Source organism: Schistocerca serialis, chromosome 11 (assembly GCF_023864345.2).
Source record: "Schistocerca serialis cubense isolate TAMUIC-IGC-003099 chromosome 11, iqSchSeri2.2, whole genome shotgun sequence".
In the NCBI taxonomy this organism is placed as follows: Eukaryota; Metazoa; Arthropoda; class Insecta; order Orthoptera; family Acrididae; genus Schistocerca; species Schistocerca serialis.
The window spans coordinates 166,448,455-166,469,473 of record NC_064648.1 but is presented as its reverse complement, the minus strand read 5'-3'; the positions used below and the strand labels follow the sequence as shown (position 1 = coordinate 166,469,473).

At 37.5% G+C, this 21,019-nt stretch overlaps 1 protein-coding gene across 1 annotated transcript in view; it reads left to right on the top strand.

The window, feature by feature from the left end:
• The window catches only part of LOC126427059 (putative sodium-dependent multivitamin transporter), a 69,616-nt gene extending 54,440 nt beyond the window's left edge, over nt 1-15,176 (top strand). The window contains exons 5-7 of the mRNA XM_050089239.1: nt 2,263-2,458; nt 7,796-7,963; nt 14,502-15,176. Of these exons, the coding sequence (XP_049945196.1) occupies nt 2,263-2,458; nt 7,796-7,882 (283 nt within the window). The 3' untranslated portion in view covers nt 7,883-7,963; nt 14,502-15,176. The remainder of the gene's footprint in view (nt 1-2,262; nt 2,459-7,795; nt 7,964-14,501) is intronic.
• The last annotated feature ends 5,843 nt before the right edge of the window (nt 15,177-21,019 follow it).

The window sequence follows — 21,019 nt, the reverse complement described above, 5'->3', positions numbered from 1 at the left end:
CAAGTGTGTCATTTCCTAATTTAATCCCCATAGCATAACTTGGTTTAATTAAACTATATCCAATTATCCTTGTTTTGCTTTAGTTGATGTTTATCTTATATCCTCCTCTCAAGACACTGTCCATAATTTTCAACTGCACTTCCAAGGCCTTTGCTGCCTCTGAGGGAATTACACTGTCATTGACAGACCTCAGAAGTTTTATTTCTTCTCCTTGAACTTTAATGCCTACTCCAAATATGTCTTAGGTTTCCTTTTCTTCTTGCTCAATGTACAGATTGAATAACATTAGTGATAGGCCTACAATCCTGCCTTACTCACTCAATGACTGCTTTCCTCTGTTCCCTCAACTGTTATAACTTCCACATGGTGTAAATAGCCTCTTGCTCCCTGTATTTTACCCCTACTACCTTCAGGATTTAAAAGAGAGCATTCCAGTCAAGGCTCTCAAAAGCTTTCTTAAGTCTACAAATACTGTAAATGTAGGGTTGCCTTTCCTTAATGTATCTTCTAAGATAAGTTGTAGGATCACTATTGCCTCATATTTTGCTGCATTTCTCCAGAATCTATACAAACTTTCCACCAGGTCAGCTTCTACCAGTTCTTCCATTCTTCTGTAAAGAATTTGTTTTAGTATTTTACAACCATGACTTACTAAACTGATAGTCTGGTAATATTCACACACGTCAGCAACTGCTTTCATTCTAATCAATTCTAACTTCTTGATTATTCTTAACATTTCTGCATATATGAGTACTTCAATACATTTATACTGTTCCTAATAATTTATTGAAAAGCTATTGAAACACTGTGTACCTTCCACCTACAAGCAACTATTAATGAAATACAATGTCCCATAAAATGAGATTAACATAAAATCAGTAAAGAATATGCAGAAAACATTCAAATGTGGCTCATAATAGTGGAATGAAGCATCACCTGAGAATAAAAGGATGGAAGTATGAAAAAATGCACAGTGTATGGGGTAGTTTAGTAAACGGAAAGAGTAGCGTTCAATTAAAATTCCGTATTGGCAGTAGAAATGTTGGAACACGTGAGGCTATACTGACCCTATGACTTATCTTAGAGAATAGATTAAGGAAAGGCAAGCCTGTGTTTGACAAAGTTGATTGGAATACTCTCTTTCAAATTCTGAAGGTGGCAGGAGTAAAATACAGGGAGAGATAGGCTATTTACAATTTGTACAGAAACCAGATTGCAGTTATAAGACTTAAGGGGCATGAAAGGGAAGCAGTGGTTGGGAAGGGACTGTGACAGGGTTGTAGCCTATGCCCAATGTTATTCAATCTGTATATTGAGCTAGCAGTAAAGGAAGTAAAAGAAAAATTTGGAGTAGGAATTAAAATCCATGGAGGAGAAATAAGAACTTTGTGGTTTGCCGATGACATTGTAATTCTGTCAGAGACAGCTAAGGACCTGGAAGAGCAGCTGAACGGAATGGACAGTGTCTGAAAAGGATGATATAAGATGAACATCAAAAGCAAAACGAGGATAATGGAATGTACTCGAATTAAATTGGGTGATGCTGAGGGAATTATATTAAGAAATGAGATGCTTAAAGTAGTAAATGAGTTTTGCTATTTGGGGCACAAAATAACTCACAATGGTCAAAGTAGAGAGGATATAAAATGTAGACTGGCAATGGCAAGAAAAGCGTTTTTGAAGAAGAGAAATTTGTTAACATTGAGTATAGATTTAAGTGTCAGGAAGTCGTTTCTGAAAGTATTTGTATGGAGTGTAGAAATGTATGGAAGTGAAATGTGGATGATAAGTAGTTTAGACAAGAAGAGAATAGAAGTTTTCAAAATGTGGTGCTACAGAAGAATGCTCAAGATTAAATGGGTAGATCACATAACTAATGAGGAGCTATTGAACAGAATTGGGGAGAAGAGGAGTTTGTGGCACAACTTGACTAGAAGAAGGGATCGGTTGGTAGGACATGTTCTGAGGCATCAAGGGATCACCAATTTAGTATTGGAGGGCAGCGTGGAGGGTAAAAATCGTAGAGGGAGACCAAGAGATGAATACACTAAACAGATTCAGAAGGATGTAGGTTGCAGTAGGTACTGGGAGATGAAGAAGCTTGCACAGGTTAGAGTAGCACGGAGAGCTGCATCAAACCAGTCTCTGGACTGAAGACCACAACAACAACATCGGCAGTTATATCGTGATGTCACACTCACCCCACTCCTGGGATCCACATGTTACACGTATGTACAATACGTATTATCCCCCACATTGCAGCGAGTACTTCTACCTGTACCGCGTGTCGTACCTGTGGGTTGTCGTGCTGGGATCCCTGCTGACACTCGTCGTGGGCGCCGTCGCATCGTGGGTGGCGGGCGTCACCTGCGAGGGGGACCACAGCGTGCCGCCGCCAGATCACGACCTCTTCGTGCCGCCAGTCCGGAGGGCGCTGCTCGCGAGGAGAGGGCACAGGGTGAGTGGCAGTGGTAACAGTGGCAGCACTGTCTCCAGCTGAGCGATGCCCTGACAAGTGATTAGGCAGTCAATTTCAGATATAATCTGTTTGGAGACACATTTACTGTTGAATTAAAAGCTGTTTTAGTGGTGGAGTTAATTATGAAGTGTTTCTGAAATAAACCTCTTTCACTTGTATATGAACTATTATGGGAACACAAAAACTTTCGTGATTTAAAATCACATCTTCAGGTGTACAAGATAGGAAATGTACAATGAACATTATGATAAACAGATAGCTATCCTAATAACCTATGCTGATGACAACCAATATGAAATACACATCAGTGAAATGTTTAACCCCTGATACAAAAAGGAGTGGGGGACGACATCTCAAAGTAAAGTACTGTTACCCACAACAAGCGGGATGTCGTAATTCAAATTGACAGGTTGAAAACTGAAATATTAAATGTGCACCTACCTACAGTGAAAAGAGCAAAATAACAAAACAAGAAAAGTAAAAGCCCCAGCTAGTTACATTGAACGCCCCTGGTTATGAATCCTCACTTCATAATGGGAAGCTGCAGACAGCAATGCTTCACCCTGCTCAGTGTGCCAGTGTGTTCATGTGTATCATGGAGGGCACTAGCATCACCGTGCACATAGCAGGGAAAGCTACAAACATTTTTATTCAATCAAAATATCTTGGAAATGTTTGAGGCCTCTGTTACACAGCATAATCATATAAATTATAAAATATGTCAGCAAAAAAATTGTAAAACCAAATAGACCAGATGTAAGAACATGTAACAACAAGCCCAGGATCAATAACCAAGCAAATATGACACTACATCTTTGAAAGGTAATCAAAGTTAGACAGTATATTGTAACGTCCTAACTCCAGCTGATTGTTAAGGATGTGTTTGGGGTATAGCTTTAGACTCCACATAATTTCAATCTCTTCCTTTAAAGATCTAATCCTTCACTTCTCTGTGTAAGACCTTTAAATTATTGACTACACCTGTTATGGAGTGGCCAGAATCACATAAGTGGCTACTTAAAGTAGACCTCAAATTTCTCAGACTATCGTGTTCTCGAAACGTAATAGCAGACCCTCTGCCAGTCTGCCACACATACCTGGCAGGACAATTGTCACAACTGATGCGATATATACCAGCAGTGTCGTACTTTTCACAGGCCACATACTATTTATTTACATGTGTTTGACCAAGATTCTGTGGGATAAAGAACACTAGCTTTATCTCTTTTGTCCTTAACTTTATTATTAAACTTAATTTATTTAGTTTTATTATTAAATTATAAAGTGTCTTTCTCGACTGCAGAATCTATTTAGTCTAGTGGCCTAAATGGCTCTCAAGAGACTAATCTTGGCACTTAGTTTTAAAAAAAGTCACATGAGCCATTCTGCTGTGACCCCACTGGGGCCGATGTGACAACTCAGCTTCTATGATGTAGCTACACAACATGGTCTGTGACTAAATGGACGCTGAGAGTCAGACGAATGGCTCCCCTATATATGCCGACCATTTGTCAATGGTCGTCTCGCTCACCAGAGAGATTGAGCTTACTGGAAATGCCGTGTGTCATGTTGGATCGCATATAGCGGTGTCGGGGTGACCAAAAAGCTCAATATTCCTGCAAACAAGGCAACTAAAGGTAAAAGGAGAACTACCAAGAAACTGATAATAAAATGGGAAGAAAGTAAAAGCCTGACATATTATATTTAGACATGGCAGAATGTAGTGAGGTACAGTTCCTCCACTTACTGTGATGTCATCCATTACATATACAGGGTATTATAGAAAATTGTTACATATACCTATAGGAGCTAATATTGGTCAAAAATGGAATAAAAGATGTGTCCGGAAACCAGTATCTGTTGAGATATGGCTCAATGTGTCCTCTCATTCCCATATGTGTGTTACATAGAAGTATATGCTACAGGCATGCGCTTACCATGCATTCTGATGCATCCTTCAGTGCTACTTCACAGTGAATCGGCATTCTTTCAGATATACGGAGCACCATTTGGATTGTGTTTTGTGCATTGGTCACGTGCTACTGCAACATCTGGACATTGTTGATGGGTTGGGCATACATCAATGTTGTTAAATATCCCCAGAGCCAGAAATCCAATGGATTCAGATTTGGTCAATGAGGGGACCGTGGTACTGGACCTCTCCAGTCAATCCATTACCCATGAACATTGCAGTGAGATACTGTTACACAATCTGTAGAAAATTGGGTGGTGACCTGTCATGCATAAAACAGTCATCATTCTGTAATGGTAATGTTCTCCATTAGCGCTAATAATTTATTGTACAGAAAACTCAGATATGTGGCACCTGTTTAACTGTTTGGTAAAGTCTATGACCCTAAGAGCCTTTCACTGACAATTCCCACCCGTACATTCATTCTGAAGTGATCCTGATGCCTTATCACTGTGATTGCTCAAGTATTGCATTGGTCCATACATGCATAGTGTAATAATTTACTATGGCATCTCTTGTGAATTCTGCCTCATCTGTAAATAAAATACAGTCTGTGAACTGTGGATTTTCAACAGCTCATATTATAACAGGTATTGATTTTTGGACATATCAAAATAAGTACTTTCCTTCTATTATTCACCAATACTAACTCGTGTAGGAATATATGGCACTACATTTAAACACCCTGTATATAATGGGTAGGGTGTTTGTTTTGGCATAGAACAACTAAATAGCTCCAAAAAGTGTGAATTGTATGAAAAAAATGTTCCAGATAAAAAGTTAATGTTTTCAAAGGGGACATATATATGTGCTACCCACTAACTTCCATTCCCACCATGCAGTGGTCAATTTTTTATTTTCAAATGGAAATCATGATTTCATCGCAGATTTGGAGTCTATGTCAAAAAATACCTAGGGTTTACCTGAAACTTTCTTTTCATTTGTGGTAGGTGGGGCAGTATTGAACAGATTTCAGATTCTCTGGCTTTTGCAATTAAGAACTGACTCATTTCATTCTACATTGCATTTGTGATAAAAGTGTAAACTTTCCTCTTCTGAACAGTTGTGCTTGTGTTCAAAACTTGATTGCACAGTAAAATTTTTTCGTTTAGACCTTTGAAAATGTGGAAAAGAAGCTACTTTTACTATAACATGGTGTTCTGTTCCCTACAGCACCAGGATGATGGATTTTAGTGAGACCCCTCAAATCTCAATGTTTTCTTCCACACAATCCTAGTACACGCTTAAAATTTTGCTCATAAAACTAGAACCAGCTACATGTGCTGTTTTTTGTGCATCCAGCTAGTTGTTAATCAAAATAACTTAATTGCTTAATGTATATATGTTTTCTCTACTTTTCTGTCTTTTATGTTACTGTTGAAATTCAACAACTGCATAGTTTATTAAAATTAAAATTTAAAAGAGTCTTGATTTTAACTACTTTTAAGATCACTGACTATGTTTTCAAAAATCTTATACATAATTTATTGTTCTGTAAAGACAGATTTATATGCATCTGTAAATAGCTGCTGCTACAGAGCAGAGGTCAGTTCGTGCACAACCATGTACAGTCACTGGGTTTGTCAGCCAGTATAAAGTCACTTCTGCAAATTCTCAGTTGCACAATTACTTGAATTAGACAAAATATTATTGCTACTTATTAATTTTTTTAAACTCCTTCTGAAAAGCCATTGGCGCTGAAATGTGAATTTGTCTCCATTATCCTTTTCTCTCTCTTTTTTTTTTTATAAAGTGGTTTCACTGTTGAGTTCTTTAATCATTCAGGAAACTAAACATTCCTAAAAGAAGAATTACAAATTTGGCCATGTACTGGACCAACATAGGCAGCACATTGCTTTAGTATTCCGCTAGATAATCCATCATGTACCTGAGAGTTCTTAGTCTTCACTTATTTACTCAGTGACTGAATCTCCACCTTTCCAGTATCATAGAGGTGTATTTCAGATAGCAGTCTTTGAAAGCCATTTCCTAAGAGAATTAGATAATTCCCTGGAGAAACTAAGTTTTTATTTAACTTACCCACTATATTCAGAAAGTTACTGTTAACTACTCTACATTGTACTTATTGTTGAAAGTTACTTAAAGTTCACTTATAACTTCCAGCAACTGACTTATGTAGTAGTAGTAGTAGTAGTAGTAGTAGTAGAAGTAGAAGTAGAAGAAGAAGAAGAAGAAGAAGAAGAAGATTTCAGAGTAACCAAACTAACAGAACTGTAACCTTAAAGAAAGGCAAAACTACACTGTACACAAACAGGCTTCAGTGATAGGCCTGGGTGTAGCTTTTCTGGCCTGCTGTGAAGGTATTGTGATGTGGTTGTGCTGCAAATGTCTGCATATCATAGACATTTGCAACCCAACATTTACATTATGCACTGTGTGTCTTGTTTGGAAACAAATTTGTTCAATTTGCTCACAATTCTTGCTGCCAACGTCAATAATGTCCATTTTAGTCCTTGCCCTCAAGCTGGATTTTCAAACAGCTCAGTACTTTCTCAGGTTTCTTTTCTGGCAGTGTTAGCTGTATGTTAACAGTGGTGCAGAGTAGTATGGATCGAGTTGGCCAATACATCTAGTGTGAAGGTTCACTGAATGCAGTGGAAGGAACAATACAGTGATGCTATAATGAAATATTCTCACATGGATGGCAAACCATATCATAATATCTTCATACCAGATCAGAAAAGCTACAACCAGTGGACAGTGTAGTTCTGTGTCTCTGTAAGTTCAATGTCCTGTTTATTAGATTGCTTTGAAATCATTATATTCTCGTAAAGTCAGTTGCAGGGAGTTATAAGTGACGTCCAAATAGCTTACCATGACAGTACAATATACAATATTTAACAATTAGGTTGCGAATATAGCAGCTGAATCAAATAAAAGCTTAGTGCACAGCCCAATCCAGATATGAAAAAAATTTGTGTAAAGTGTCAAACTAGATGCAGTTATTCTGTAACAAGCCACTGGATAGCATGGATTTCTCATACCAAAACGCTCAGCAATATTGCTCAACAATATATCACGTTTTATTTAGGTCAAAACAGTAGTGGGCCAAATACTGAACCTTGTGGATCTCCATACTTAGTGTTTTTCTCACTGTGAATTTGGTTTTATTCCTGTATTACAATTTGTTAATGTGGTCTGTTTTCTGTCCTTGAGACAAGACTCTATTCACAATGCAACATTTTATAGTTTCTCTTGTAGAATTAAATGATCTGTGCATCTGAAGGCCTTGGAAAAGTTCCATAAAATATTGACAGTTTAAAGTTTTTCATATTTGTCTCTAGTACAGTCAGTGGGTACAGCCAGTATATATCTGTGTGCAGGGCTCCAACTCGCTGCAGCTGACACGTGTGGTCGGTGACCTGTCCAATGGTGTGGGACCAGCTGCAGACACCAAAACCCAGGAGTAGCCGCTCAATGGCATAGATGGCCACCACGTCGCCCCAATGTGATGTCGACAGAGTACAGTGGGGACTGCTGTGAGCTGAAAGGTGAATCCACATGACATGTGACCATGAATTTTTGTTCCCTGTACTTGAGTGATCATCATAATGTGACCCAAGATAAACAACAGACCTGGTACTGTCACTTATGGGACCCACATTTGATGTTATACAATTGTCAAGTTTGTTTCGTTCTTGTGTCTAAGTGCACCAGTGTGACCCTCTACTTTCTATTCTGAAGGTTAGATGCCATTTGTAGAAGGCATGATGTCACAGACTGTAGCAAGGTCACAGAGTATACTGACTGGATAATTTTTCTTGTTTACCTGTGTCAGAACTTAATTTGTGAGGTCGTGCTCAGCTATATGTGCATTAGTCCTTTCATCACCACCACCTGGTGCCATATTATATAAATATTTTTGTGGATTTGTGGATGTCAGAGCAACATATTTTCTAAAGCAAGCAGCAGATTTCCAACTTTAATAGACAGTTATTCAGTGAAGAATCACAATACTACAAGCATGTAAAAGTCCATGAAAGCAAAATATCAGAGCTATAGGATCTCATGGAAGACCTCATGGAAGAATTACAAAATGTGTGAAAAGAAATATATATATATATATATATATATATATATATATATATATATATATATATATATATATATATATATATATATATAAATGGTATGCAAATAAATGAATACTTGCTTTCCAAATGGTAATGAATCACACCACTTAATACCTCAATATAATGAACATTTGTTGCCTGCTTTCATAGAAGGAGTAATAACTCCATACACCAAAATTCCAGAGTTTATTTCTTGAGTCATTACTCTTTCCATTCACTGCATTTTCAAAAATGGCATTCCTGTGATGCAACTTCCTTGGGGGTGACTATATAAATGGTATGCAAATAAATGAATACTTGCTTTCCAAATGGTAATGAATCACACCACTTAATACCTCAATATAATGAACATTTGTTGCCTGCTTTCATAGAAGGAGTAATAACTCCATACACCAAAATTCCAGAGTTTATTTCTTGAGTCATTACTCTTTCCATTCACTGCATTTTCAAAAATGGCATTCCTGTGATGCAACTTCCTTGGGGGTGACAATCTCCCATCCCCTTGCATCAGTAATTACATACAGATATCATGCATTGGACAAACCAATAATATCACTTTTTATCCACTGAAATAATGCCTTTGCAGCATTTCCATAGTTTTGATATAGTCACGCTATAGGAATGTCATTTTTAAAATGGATTATTTCTCTGTGTGTAACAATCTCCCTTACCTCACAAATAAGACTTTGTATTTCAGACATAATACAGACAGAATTGTATGAGGTAATGGAGCAGGATGAAATGTAAATATGTGGTAGAGTGGGCTGTGTCTTCTGCTGTGCACTTCATAATGAACTTCAGAATTAACTGAAATGTGTAATAAGTGTAATCAGTGGAGGTAGGAGGGAGGTCTCGAAAGTTCTCTGCCTCATACTGAAAAACGTGCATTTATGTTTCCAGAATGTTTTTCAACATAATCTTCTTTAACATTAACATATTTCATCCAGTGAAATTTCATCTTTGTAGTGTACCATTGGAAGGGTTCTCTTCCACAGCTGGAGTTGTTTCTGTGTTAGGTGAAAAATGCTGATGAACAAGAGCAACTTTGAATTTTAAGAAGAAATGCAAGTCTGAGTGAAACATGCCAGGGGAATAGGCTGAACTTTCATCCAACACTTCACAGTGCATATCTAAAAGTAAATTATGTCATGGTTGTCTATTTACTGCCATTAGGGAAACTCTCTGATATACAGTCACCGCAAAGAAACTTCTAAACAAACAAAGATTACTGCATAATAGGTGCAAAACAAATAGTAGGGCTATAGATAGATACTGAATGAAATGCATTTGGCTGTCAAGATATCAACTAGTGATGCCTTCAGTGACTACCATAGCAGAATATTGTGAAAATGACATTTCACAAAAACCAAAGAGATTCTGTTCCTGTGTAAAGGCTGTTAATGCACAAAGTTAGCGTCCAGCCCTAGTGAATGAGACAGGAACTGAAATTGAGGGTAGCAGAGCAAAAGCTGAAATGCTTAACTACATTTTCAAATTTCCTTTGCAAAGTAAAACCCAGGAGAATTGCTCCAATTCAGTCCTTGTACCACTGAAAAGATGAATGAAAGAAGTATTGGTGCCAGTGGTGTTAAGAAATGGCTGAGATTGTTAAAGCTGATCAAAGCTCCAGGCCCGATGGTATCCCTGTCAGATTCTATACTGAATTTGGCTGAGTCAGCCCATCTTCTAAGTATAATCTATTGTAGATCCCTCAAACAAAAAACTGTGTCCAATTCATGGAAAAAGTTATAGGTCACACCTATCTACAAGAAAGGTAGTAGAAGTGATCCACAAAAATGTCATCTAATATCCTTCACATCAATTTGTTGTAGAATCTCAGAACATATTCTGAGCTCAAACAAAATGATGTACATTGAATAGAATGACCTCCTCAATGCCAGACAGCATGGTTTTCAAACCAAACTTTCACTTTTCTCACATGACATATTGAAAGCTTTGGATCAAGGAAACCAGGTGGAAGTGATATTTCTTGATTTTTGAAAAGCATTTGACTTAGTACTGCAGCTTTGCTTATTGTCAAAAGTATGATCATATGAGGTATCAAGTGAAATTTGTGACTGGATTGAGGACTTTTTGGTAAGAAGGACACAGCATGCTATCTCGGATGGGGAGTTGTTGTCAGATGCAGAAGTAATTTTGGCTGTGCCACAAGGAAGTGTGTTGGACCCTCGCTGTTCTTGTTGTATGTTAATGACCTTGCAGACAATATTAATAGTAAAATCAGGATTTTTGCAGATGATGCAGTTATCTATAATGAAGTACTATCTGAAACAAAGTGGGATAAATATTCAGTTAGATCTTAATAAGATTTCAGTGTGATGCAGAGATTGGCAATTTTCTCTACATGTTCAAAAATGTAAAATTTTGCACTCGACAAAATGAAAAAACTCATTATCCTATTACTATAATATCAATGAGCCACAGTTCAGATTGGCCAGCTCATACAAATACCTGGTTGTAACGATTTGTAGGGATATGTAATGGAATGTTCATACAGGCTCATTTGTGGGTAAAACAGCTGTTAGACTTTGATTCATTGGTAAAATACTGTTGAAATGCATTCAGTCTACACAGGAGATAGCCTACAAATCACTTGTGTGGCTGGTTCAAGAATACTGCTCATGTGTGGGACCCATACCAGACAGGACTAACAGGAGATATTGAACATACATTCTGACAGCTATTGAACTATATGAAATAAAATCATTGGAACTTCTGAATGGCTTGCATTAGGATGTTCAAATTACATGGTTGGCTGCAGAGCATGATGGGAATTAGTATGTGGATACACACAGGTCTTTCACCATTTGCACATGAAAATGTCACAGTACAGCGTGCCTGAGTGTATAGCACTTGTAAAGTCCTACCATACGAGCAATACCACCCCAGCTGTGGTCCGAAGGAAATTTGCAACCGAGTTCAAGCTGAAGACAACTAGTCCAAGTGTGCTAACAATCAAGAATTTGATTCGCAAATTTGAGAGAATGGGTAGTGTCGTGAAGACAGTGCCGGCAATATCGGTCATCGAAAAAGGCTGAAAACATCGAGGATACGTGTGTTGTGTTTCAAACCGGCCACAGGAAATTGATCAGATGAGCTGCACAACAGGTGGGAACCAACCGGAGAGAATTGTTGTTGAAACATGCGTCTCTTCCCATACAAAATTCAAACCCGTCAGCCATTAAGCCCCAAGGGTATGGAACAGTGGTTGTGTTTCACCAGCACTATTATCCACAGAACTGACAAACAGGACTTCAATCTGAATATTGTTCGGTTTAACGGAAAAGCGCATTTTCATTTAGATGAGTCCGTCAATAAGCAAAATTGGTGCATTTGGGAGGACTGAGAATCTGCATTTCATTATCGAGAAGTCTCTTCACCTTCAGTGGGTGTCTGTTTGGTGTGCAATGCCCAGTCGTGGAATAATCGGTGCCGTATCTCTTGCTGACACAGTAACTACCTAACAGTATGTGAATGTTTTGTAAAACGATTTTGTCCCCATTATCTAAAATGATCCCTATTTTGTCAGGAGGTGGTTCATGCAAGACAGAGCTTAACCTCATGGAAGCAGGAGAGTGTTTGATGCCCTGGAGGAGCACTTTGGGGACCCCATTCTGGCTCTGGAGTACCCATAGGCCACTGGCATGGGCCTCATTCCTCTCATTCAGGTTCTCTGGATCTGAAAACATGTGACTGCTTTTTGTGGGGCTATATTAAAGACAAGGTGTACACAATAACCCCAAAACCATTGCCGAGCTGGAAAATGCCATTTCGGAGGTCATCAACAGCATCAAAGTTCAGACAATTCAGCAAATCATGTACAATTTTGCTATTCATCTGCGTCACATCATCGCCAATGTTGGCAGACATATCAAACGTGTCATAACCTAAACCCAAATATCTGTAGTGACATTTACATGTTGAATAAAGTGTATGCATGCCATAATTTGTAATTAATTTAACTTTTTTTCATATAGTTCAGTAGTTGTCACCTTGTATACAGAGCAGGGCAGCTTGAATAATCACAGGTTTGTTTAATCCGTGGAAGATTGTCAGAGAGATACTAAAGGACCTGAACTGGAAGACTCTCAAAGATCTGTGTAAAGTATCCCCAGAATGTCTACTGACAGAGTTTCGAGAACCAGCTTTAAATGATTACTCTAGGGATATATTACAATCCCAAATGCATAACTCACACAGGGACTGTGAGGATAAGATTAGAATAATTACTGCGTGCACAGAGGCATTCAATCAATCTTCCTGGACTCCATACATCAATGGAACAGGAAGAAAGTTTAATAACTGGTACAATGTTATGTATCCTCTGCCGTCCACCTCACAGTGGATTGAAGAATATGGATGTAGATGTAGATATGAGTTTCAGTTATACATGACTGAACATAATGAAAATAGTATAAAATATGCAACATGCCTTCTCATGGTAAAAGAGATTGAGATTAGGTTTGTATCAGCCTTATTTCTGCAGCAAAGCTCTACCATTTCTCCCTCCCTCCCCTGCAGATTCTCCCCTCCAACAATTCATTGCTGCCTCAGGATTAAGCCCTCACAATCAAACTGCTCTTTCTGTCACGTTGTGCCATAAATTTTCTTTTTTTCCATAATTTGGTTTTTCCATAATTTGGTTTTCCAGTCTATCCATCTAATCTTCAGAATTCTCCTATAGCACCATGTCTCTTCCCTGAAGTCGATATCATTGACATTAAACTTCTATACAGGGTGGAACTTAAGGGAGATACTTTCAGAACAGACTGACGTAACACTTAAATTTGTATTTGATGTTAATAAATTTCTCTTTTTTGGGAAAACTTATCATCCTATTTACATTTGACATCGTGTCTGCTTTGGTTATTTTGCTGCCCAAATAGCAAAACTCATCTGTAGCTTTCAGTGTCTCATTTCCTAATAAAATATTCCTGACTCCTCCTTTTTTAATTAGGCTACATTGCACTAGCCTTGCTTTACTTTTGTTGGTGTTCACCTTGTAGCCTCTTCTGAAGGCATTATCCACTCCATTCGTCTGATTCTCCTAGTCCTTTGCTGTCTCTGAGACAATTATGATGTTATCAGTAAACTTCAATTTTTTGTCTGCTCCCTAAATTTTAATTCCCTGTCCAAAATTGTCGGGTTTCCTTTTCTGTTGCTCAATGTACAAACTGAGTGACTTGGGAGATAGGCTACAACCTGGTCTCATTCCTTTTGTGTCCTTCAGTTCTTGTAACTGCAGTCTGGTTTGCTGCAACCCTGACTCATTCCTCTCACACCTTTTAATTCCTATAACTATACTCTGGTTTCTTTACTGACTGTAAGCTTTTGCATCCTGAATTTTATTCCTGCTGTCTTAGCAACTTCAAAGAGAATATTCTCCTCCAATTTGGCTTGTATGATTCTTTCCATTCTTCTATAAATAATTTGCCAGTAGTTTGCAGTCATGAATTATTAAACTTATGGTTCAGTATTATCACACCTGTCATTTGCCTTCAAACCTGTCACTTGCCTTTTTTGAAATAGCAGTTATAAAATTTTTCTTTATGTTTGTGGGTATTTCACCTGTATCATATGTCTTGAACACCAGGCAGCATAGTTTTGTCATGGCTGACTCTTCCAAGGAGCTCAGTATTTCTGGGGGAATTTCATCTATTTCCAAGTACATTGTTTTCACTTACATCTTTCAATGCTCTGTCAGACTCTTCTCACAATGTCGTATCTCCCATATCATGTTCATCTACTGCCTCTGTATATTTCTTCCACATTTCAGCCTTCCTTTCTTTGCTAAATATGAGTTTGCCCTCTGAGCTTTTCCAAAGGTTTCTTTAATTTCCCTTTACACAGCTTGTATGTTTCCCACAACCATGTAAACTGAATGTTTGAAATCCAGTATGTGTGACTGTTTGTTTTCCCTGTTACTGTGTTGCAGGTGCTGATCTGTGGGTTCCCAACCTGAGACATTCCAGCCTTCTCTACAGAGGCTGCAACAACTTGGTCCATTTATTTTCTAGTTTTGTAAAAAAGGAAAAAATTGTAAACACTCAGTATTCCTCAGTTTGTAATAGCTGTGCTTTTTATTCTCAGTTCTCTTCTGTTCAGCTGAATTGCTGCAAATAATGAAGCACTGCAAAATCAGTTTTATAGGTGCATGAAGCTTCGACAGAAGCAGCCAAAGAGAGTGGGAGAGATTATATGAGGCAGAAAAATGTTGCTAAAGTTAACTGGTGATGCAATGCTGTGCAGTGTAGAAACTTTCACAAATGTAACATTTCAGTGGACTTATTAAATATGGGCAATTGCTTACCTGGTAAACTGTGAGCAAAAGTATGACAATAATTATTACAATATTGGAAAAAGTTCTGACCAGGAAATCAATAATCGTGTGATGAAGAACAATACTACAGAAGGGAGGAGGCATTGGATGGTGTAAAAATGGCTGAATAATATTGTTGAATGGCATAGAAAAGATGCCTCCAAAATAAAACTAGTTGCCTATAAAAGGTCACAGATACAAACCAATCAAAAAATTTGCACATGTACGTTTTCCATCATATTTGCTGCACTGTAATTATTTTTCTAGAGCACGTTGCACTTTAGAAGAATCTGTCTTGTCTTGTGTTTATGGGTTCCTTGCCAAAGTAAATTTTTTTAAGGTTAAAACCATTTTGCCATTTCAGCTTTAAAATTTTTTAAAATATAAATGTTTATTTATTTCATCATTCAGTCACCCACTGTCAGCTGATTTTTGGCACCTGTATTAAATTGAGTAATTCGAAATCGAGCTGCATCTGTACTTCACTCTTTTGAATAATGCATCAGTTTAAATAGAACTCAATACAACACACTGCATTGCTATCTGCACCACTTCCATCACGGCTGAACTTATACAAACACATATTGCATCAATGGCAAAGAAATCAACAAATATGGTATTTCTAATGTGGGTTCAACTTGTACAGTGTAAAAAGAATTTAGTGCTAAACATGTTTTTCATCCATTCATTCACCCATTTTGTTCTGGGTCCACATTAGGGGTATGGAGTGAGTTAAAGTATTCATTAAAAGGTGTGCGTAGAGACATGAAATGTGTCGAACATTGGCTGTTGTGTTATCCCTGCTTTTTTCAAGTCATCTTTACTGTCATGATAAGTTCCATTGTCTGTATTCTAGCTTTACTGCTGGTTTTGTAGAGCTCCACAACTTACCTGGTTAATCTGGTTGACTCTATTCTTTTAATATCCCATAGAAGTTTAGTGCATATTTTTACATGTGAAGAAATATTGATCTAATTTAGAATCTCCTTGTTTGCTCCTTCATCCATCCTTTTATTAACAAAATAATTTGTGATTACTTTCTTCTCTTCTATATTTCCTCAGCGCCTCTTTGCCCATTTTAAATACTTTGTCAGTGGGCTACATCCATAGTGTTTTCAAAACTAGTTCCTAGAACAATTTATCCAAATATTTGACTCGAGAAACACTTTAATTGTTTTGTATTTAGTTTCTAGAATTTTGTTTGGCAGAATGTAGTTGGACATTAGCAACATTATTATTTTTTAAAGGAAATTACTGATCTTCTTATCATACTACTAGCTGCTGTTTTTATCTAATAGTTTTGAGTAAATTTGCACAGAACAGTGTCAGCTGTCTACAGAACATTAAAGTTAAAGCACAGTTTAACATATACGGTCATGATATTCATTGCTGTGGGAACTGTTACTGTCTGCAAGCTGGAACAACACTAGTGCACATTGCAGCAAGAAATCCTGCAGGATTATTGCTTTTGGCATTTTATTGTAATGTCTGTGTGGTTTCACCTTCAGCTGCATCTGTGGAGGCATATGTAGTACATTAAATAATGCAGGTATTGCGTTCCAAATAGCTTTCCTACATTACATATTCTCTGATTTGATTGGAACTGTAATGAAAAGAGTTAACATAATTGAGTAGATACTCAACATGGGTGTCTTTCTGCAAAAAGTCAGTTCTTCTGCTGTTTACTAGTACTTTTTGTTCTTAACCCTTTTAGTGTCAAATACGATCTGATCGTGATCCAGATTTTCGGCGAAAAATGCCAGTAACGATCTGATCATGATGCCTTTCTCATTCGCTAGGAAATACTAACAACTTTGCTTTCAAGTGCGGAAAAAATGAATGAGAAAGGCATCACGATCAGATCGTTACTGGCATTTTTCGCCGAAAATCTGGATCACGATCAGATCGTATTTGGCACTAAAAGGGTTAAGACTTTAACTCAAAACATCTCTCAAGTATGTAACGAGAAACATGTCTCCTAAAGCTTGTAATATTGTTATCACATATCCCCACATTAGCTGACAAAAATTAAGTGAATAGTCAACTGTTTCATATTACGAGTAGATGCAATACTATTGAGAACTTACAGTATTCAAAATGAATACAAAACATATGTGCAGTCATTTAGTAAGAATCTTGAAATGATTTAATATTGTGACATCAATCACGATGTACATGAGTATAAATGAAAGATTGCAGAAAATGCAAACAAAAGCAATTCAGAGAACTTTTTCACACTCGATGCACATCTTCCTATTGCATTCCATGAATGTTGGCTGAGCACGATTGATGCACTTATGAGACCACCAGTTCCTTTTTTTATGCTGGGTACTTTGTACACATCTTCTTCTTTTCCATTCTATCATTTGGTATGCCTCTAAGGTGTCATCAAATAAATTCTCCTGTGTTTGAGATTTAATAGGCATTTGCACCAAAATTCGATTTTTGCTTTTAGTAGAACCATTCCTCTTTCCAAAATATTATCCTGAGCTGTTTTTCTTGCTGTAACAGACTGAATGTTTCTACTTGAAATTATCTTTGCCATAAAATTACTGTGTTTGCTGTGAGTAATTAGCTGTGGTACAATTCAAACAGGCTCTGCTTCCAGTAAAGCAATATCTTTATTATACCACTCCTGTTTTGTGGTGACCATCAGCTACTACAAAGTCAGAATCGATACTAGAATCATCAAAAATGTTATCGTTTTTCCCATTTTCTGCTTCCTCTTCTTTGGTTCAACTGCAGACCCCTTTGTTTTCTTATAAAGTTGCTGCATGCTGAAGCTAAAAATAGCATAAATTCACACATATAATAAAATACTATAAAGTAAGAATATCCAAAATATCAACTGAAAGCAAAATATGTACTGACTAGAAACATGCAGTGTGTTGGACCTACCTAATTATTATACATAATGTGAAACGTGGTCACAAAGGCACTCAATTTTGCACTAACTTCGAAATGATATGTCTTATTGCTAGGCTGACAAAGTCAAGCTCATTGTTGAATGTTGCCACATGTTTTAGAATGAATGTTTAAAATGAATGATGGGTCTGAGAGACCATTGGTTTGGGTTAAGGGTTAAAAAAAAACATGCTTCAGCAAATATCTGTAGGTTATAAGGGAAACATAAACAAACTATTCTGTAACGGACTGTTTTATACCTCCCAAGGCCCTTAGGAAACTAAAGAAAGACAAATGTGGTCTCGCCCACCCTTCCTTCTTTTTCTTTCTTAGTTAGTGCTTATTTTTATGGCAGTACATGAAGTTCCCTATTGTAAAAGCTGTTAGAAATCAACATAAATGGTACTGTTTGCACTAGTCTGATACCATATTTGTAAACGTAGCTTTCTGTTGGCTTGGAACACTGCTGTTGCAATATATAACAAAAATGAGTCGGAATGTCATGACTGTATGTGTTAGACCATAGTTAAACCCGACTAATTATCAGTGTTAGGGCATTTAAAACTCCATTGTTCTGATAACCTGTAAGTGTGATGGTACCACTGCACCTTAGTTTTGAATATTTGGAGATTTCCAGTTCTCTACCTGATGTCTGTTGGCAACCTTCCAAAAACATTTTCACCAGAACAAAAAACTCAGTCCCAAACCCCAGTCAGGATTCATAGTCTACATGAAACGCATTTTTACTTCTAGTATTTTGGCAGTTTGTCCTAAATTCATTATTATTTACCTCAGATAAGACAAAAGAGTGAACATATGTTTATCTGTTGATGTTGGTTTTTCCACTTTACTCAATATTCTCACTATAGACTAAGTACTTTTTTGACCTCTGCTTCTCTGCGATAAAGCCTCAATTGGTAGTGAGTGTGCTTTGTGGATGTTTCCTAGACTGGCTGCTTCTGCCTGGCGATCCATGACTCATATCAGCCCGCATTGCTGCAGGCTCTGCACTATGATGGGATTTACTGTACACAGTATGTGAATTAATGAATGAGTGAAGATTATGCCACAGGCCAACACTGAGTGAAAATGTGCGAGGCACACTGTTACCAAGCACTCAAATTCCACAGACTGTGTTCATTTTCTACTGGAAAACACAGCAAGTTTTGGACGCAAATTGTGTTCAGAGAATTCTGGCTGTGATGAAAAACAGTGACAACATTGCATTGCAGAATGAAGTATAGAGCTGCAAAAATTAGCCACATGTTTACTACTTTACCTGTATGTGCATCCACTGCCTAGAACCTCTTCTGAATCCTATGTGGTTTTCTTTTTGTATTCCACTAGTTATATAATCCATCCAAAACTGTCATCACTTCATATTTTGGAAAATGTGGCAAAGGGACCAACAGCATCCAAATAAATGTCAGGCCGATTTATTTTTTAGTGTTAAGTATTACATCATCCTCCACAATTTGGCACCATCGACATCACATTCCGCATGTCATCATCCCTTGGCCGAACATCTTTCAATATATAGCCCCTCTGTCTTTCATTAAAGTTGCATCCTGTCTCTGGTAATCTGTCTACTAGTTAACACTGTCTTCAGTTCCCACTGAGTGGCTATAGGATTTGCAGGGGGTACACTGATTGCACCACCAGTGAAATAGGTGTGGGTTACAAAACTATCCCCATTCAAAAATAAACTTTTTCAAGACAGTGGTAAAACCTGCTCAGCACACAGTTAATGCTTTCATGGGCAGTTGTCATAGTTGCTAACGAATCTTCCAACTTGTGTGGTTAACATTTTAGGTCTCGCATTTTGTCCAGAGCTGTGTTTTGACATCTTCAGAGATGCTCCCGGTGCCACTTTGTTTTGCCAAATGAAGAGTTAGGCATTGGAAAGAGATGTAAATACAAATATTTCATATACAGTGATGAAATGTTGTCCACAGCTATATAGAGAAGCCATCAAAGTACATAAATACGTGGATGATTTTAACAGAAAAGAAGCCACGAGACTTAGTGGTATGTGGATTGATAAAAATACTTAATAATGAACATACAGCACTGGAATTGTTACAGATCATAGCCCTCTAGACAACACAACTATTCAACAAAGTTGCCATGCATTTATACACATTTGCACCATCATTGAACCCAGGCATCAAAACCAATTTGGGGGAAAAAAAGTCACACTTTTGCTTCTTAACCTATTTTTGTCACCATGTCTGTCACTGTGAATCACATCAACAACACATTCTCAATTGACATCTGTGACATATGTTGGCACAGCGGTATCTGTTTCTCTGTAACCCAACTCTTTCACGCAGTACCACACACAGCTGGTGTTGACTGCAGCATCACCGCACGCTTGGTTCATGGATGACATAAAATCAGCTTTAAAACGGTGGGTCAAGAAGCAAAATACTGAATTATTCCAAACTGGCTTTGATGCATGTTTTAAACAATGGCATAGATGCACTGTCACAATTTTAAATACCAGTGTTATGCAGGGACACTTTGGTCAATGATCTGTACTAATTCTGCTGTTCTTTGTCCACTATTAATTTCTTGATGAACAGTAGCTGCAAAGAATCAATAGTTAAGTTTCATCTTTGCTGGATGTCTGTCAATCGCATTAAAACACGTACCATGCCCACTTTTCACAATATTTGTGTCACATGACTGACCTGAGTCTCAGCAAGACATGGCAGAATCAGAAGCAGCTGTGGAGATATCTGACTCTGCTCTATATGACATGTCAGGGCCAAAAACATTTGTGGACCATGAAAGTACAACCCCAAAAAATTTGCCAGCAACTAAAATCTTCTCAATCTTACTGTCTGCTGTCTCGTCTCATTACATTTTGTATGTTACTTCCTAATCCTACTAGCATGTGCCTTTGGCATCTCAAGTAATGTAATTTGTGTCCTAACAAAAATAAATATTGTAATAAAATACAGTCCTCAGTGATGAATGTCTTGTCACAAAATCATGCATGGAACATATCAAGTTCCTAAAAAAACAAAAATTACATTAGAAATGCAGAAAACTCTGCCATTTATGTTGCCTCGCAACTAGTGTTGTCAGACTCACTCACTACCAACTTTGGTCAATTTTCTACTTGTCCCAGAGCTTAAAAATGAACATAAACAGTCTCGACTGCAAAAAACTTTATTTTTGTAGTTACTGGTTTCTGTCAGTTACTGACCACCTTCAGACCACAT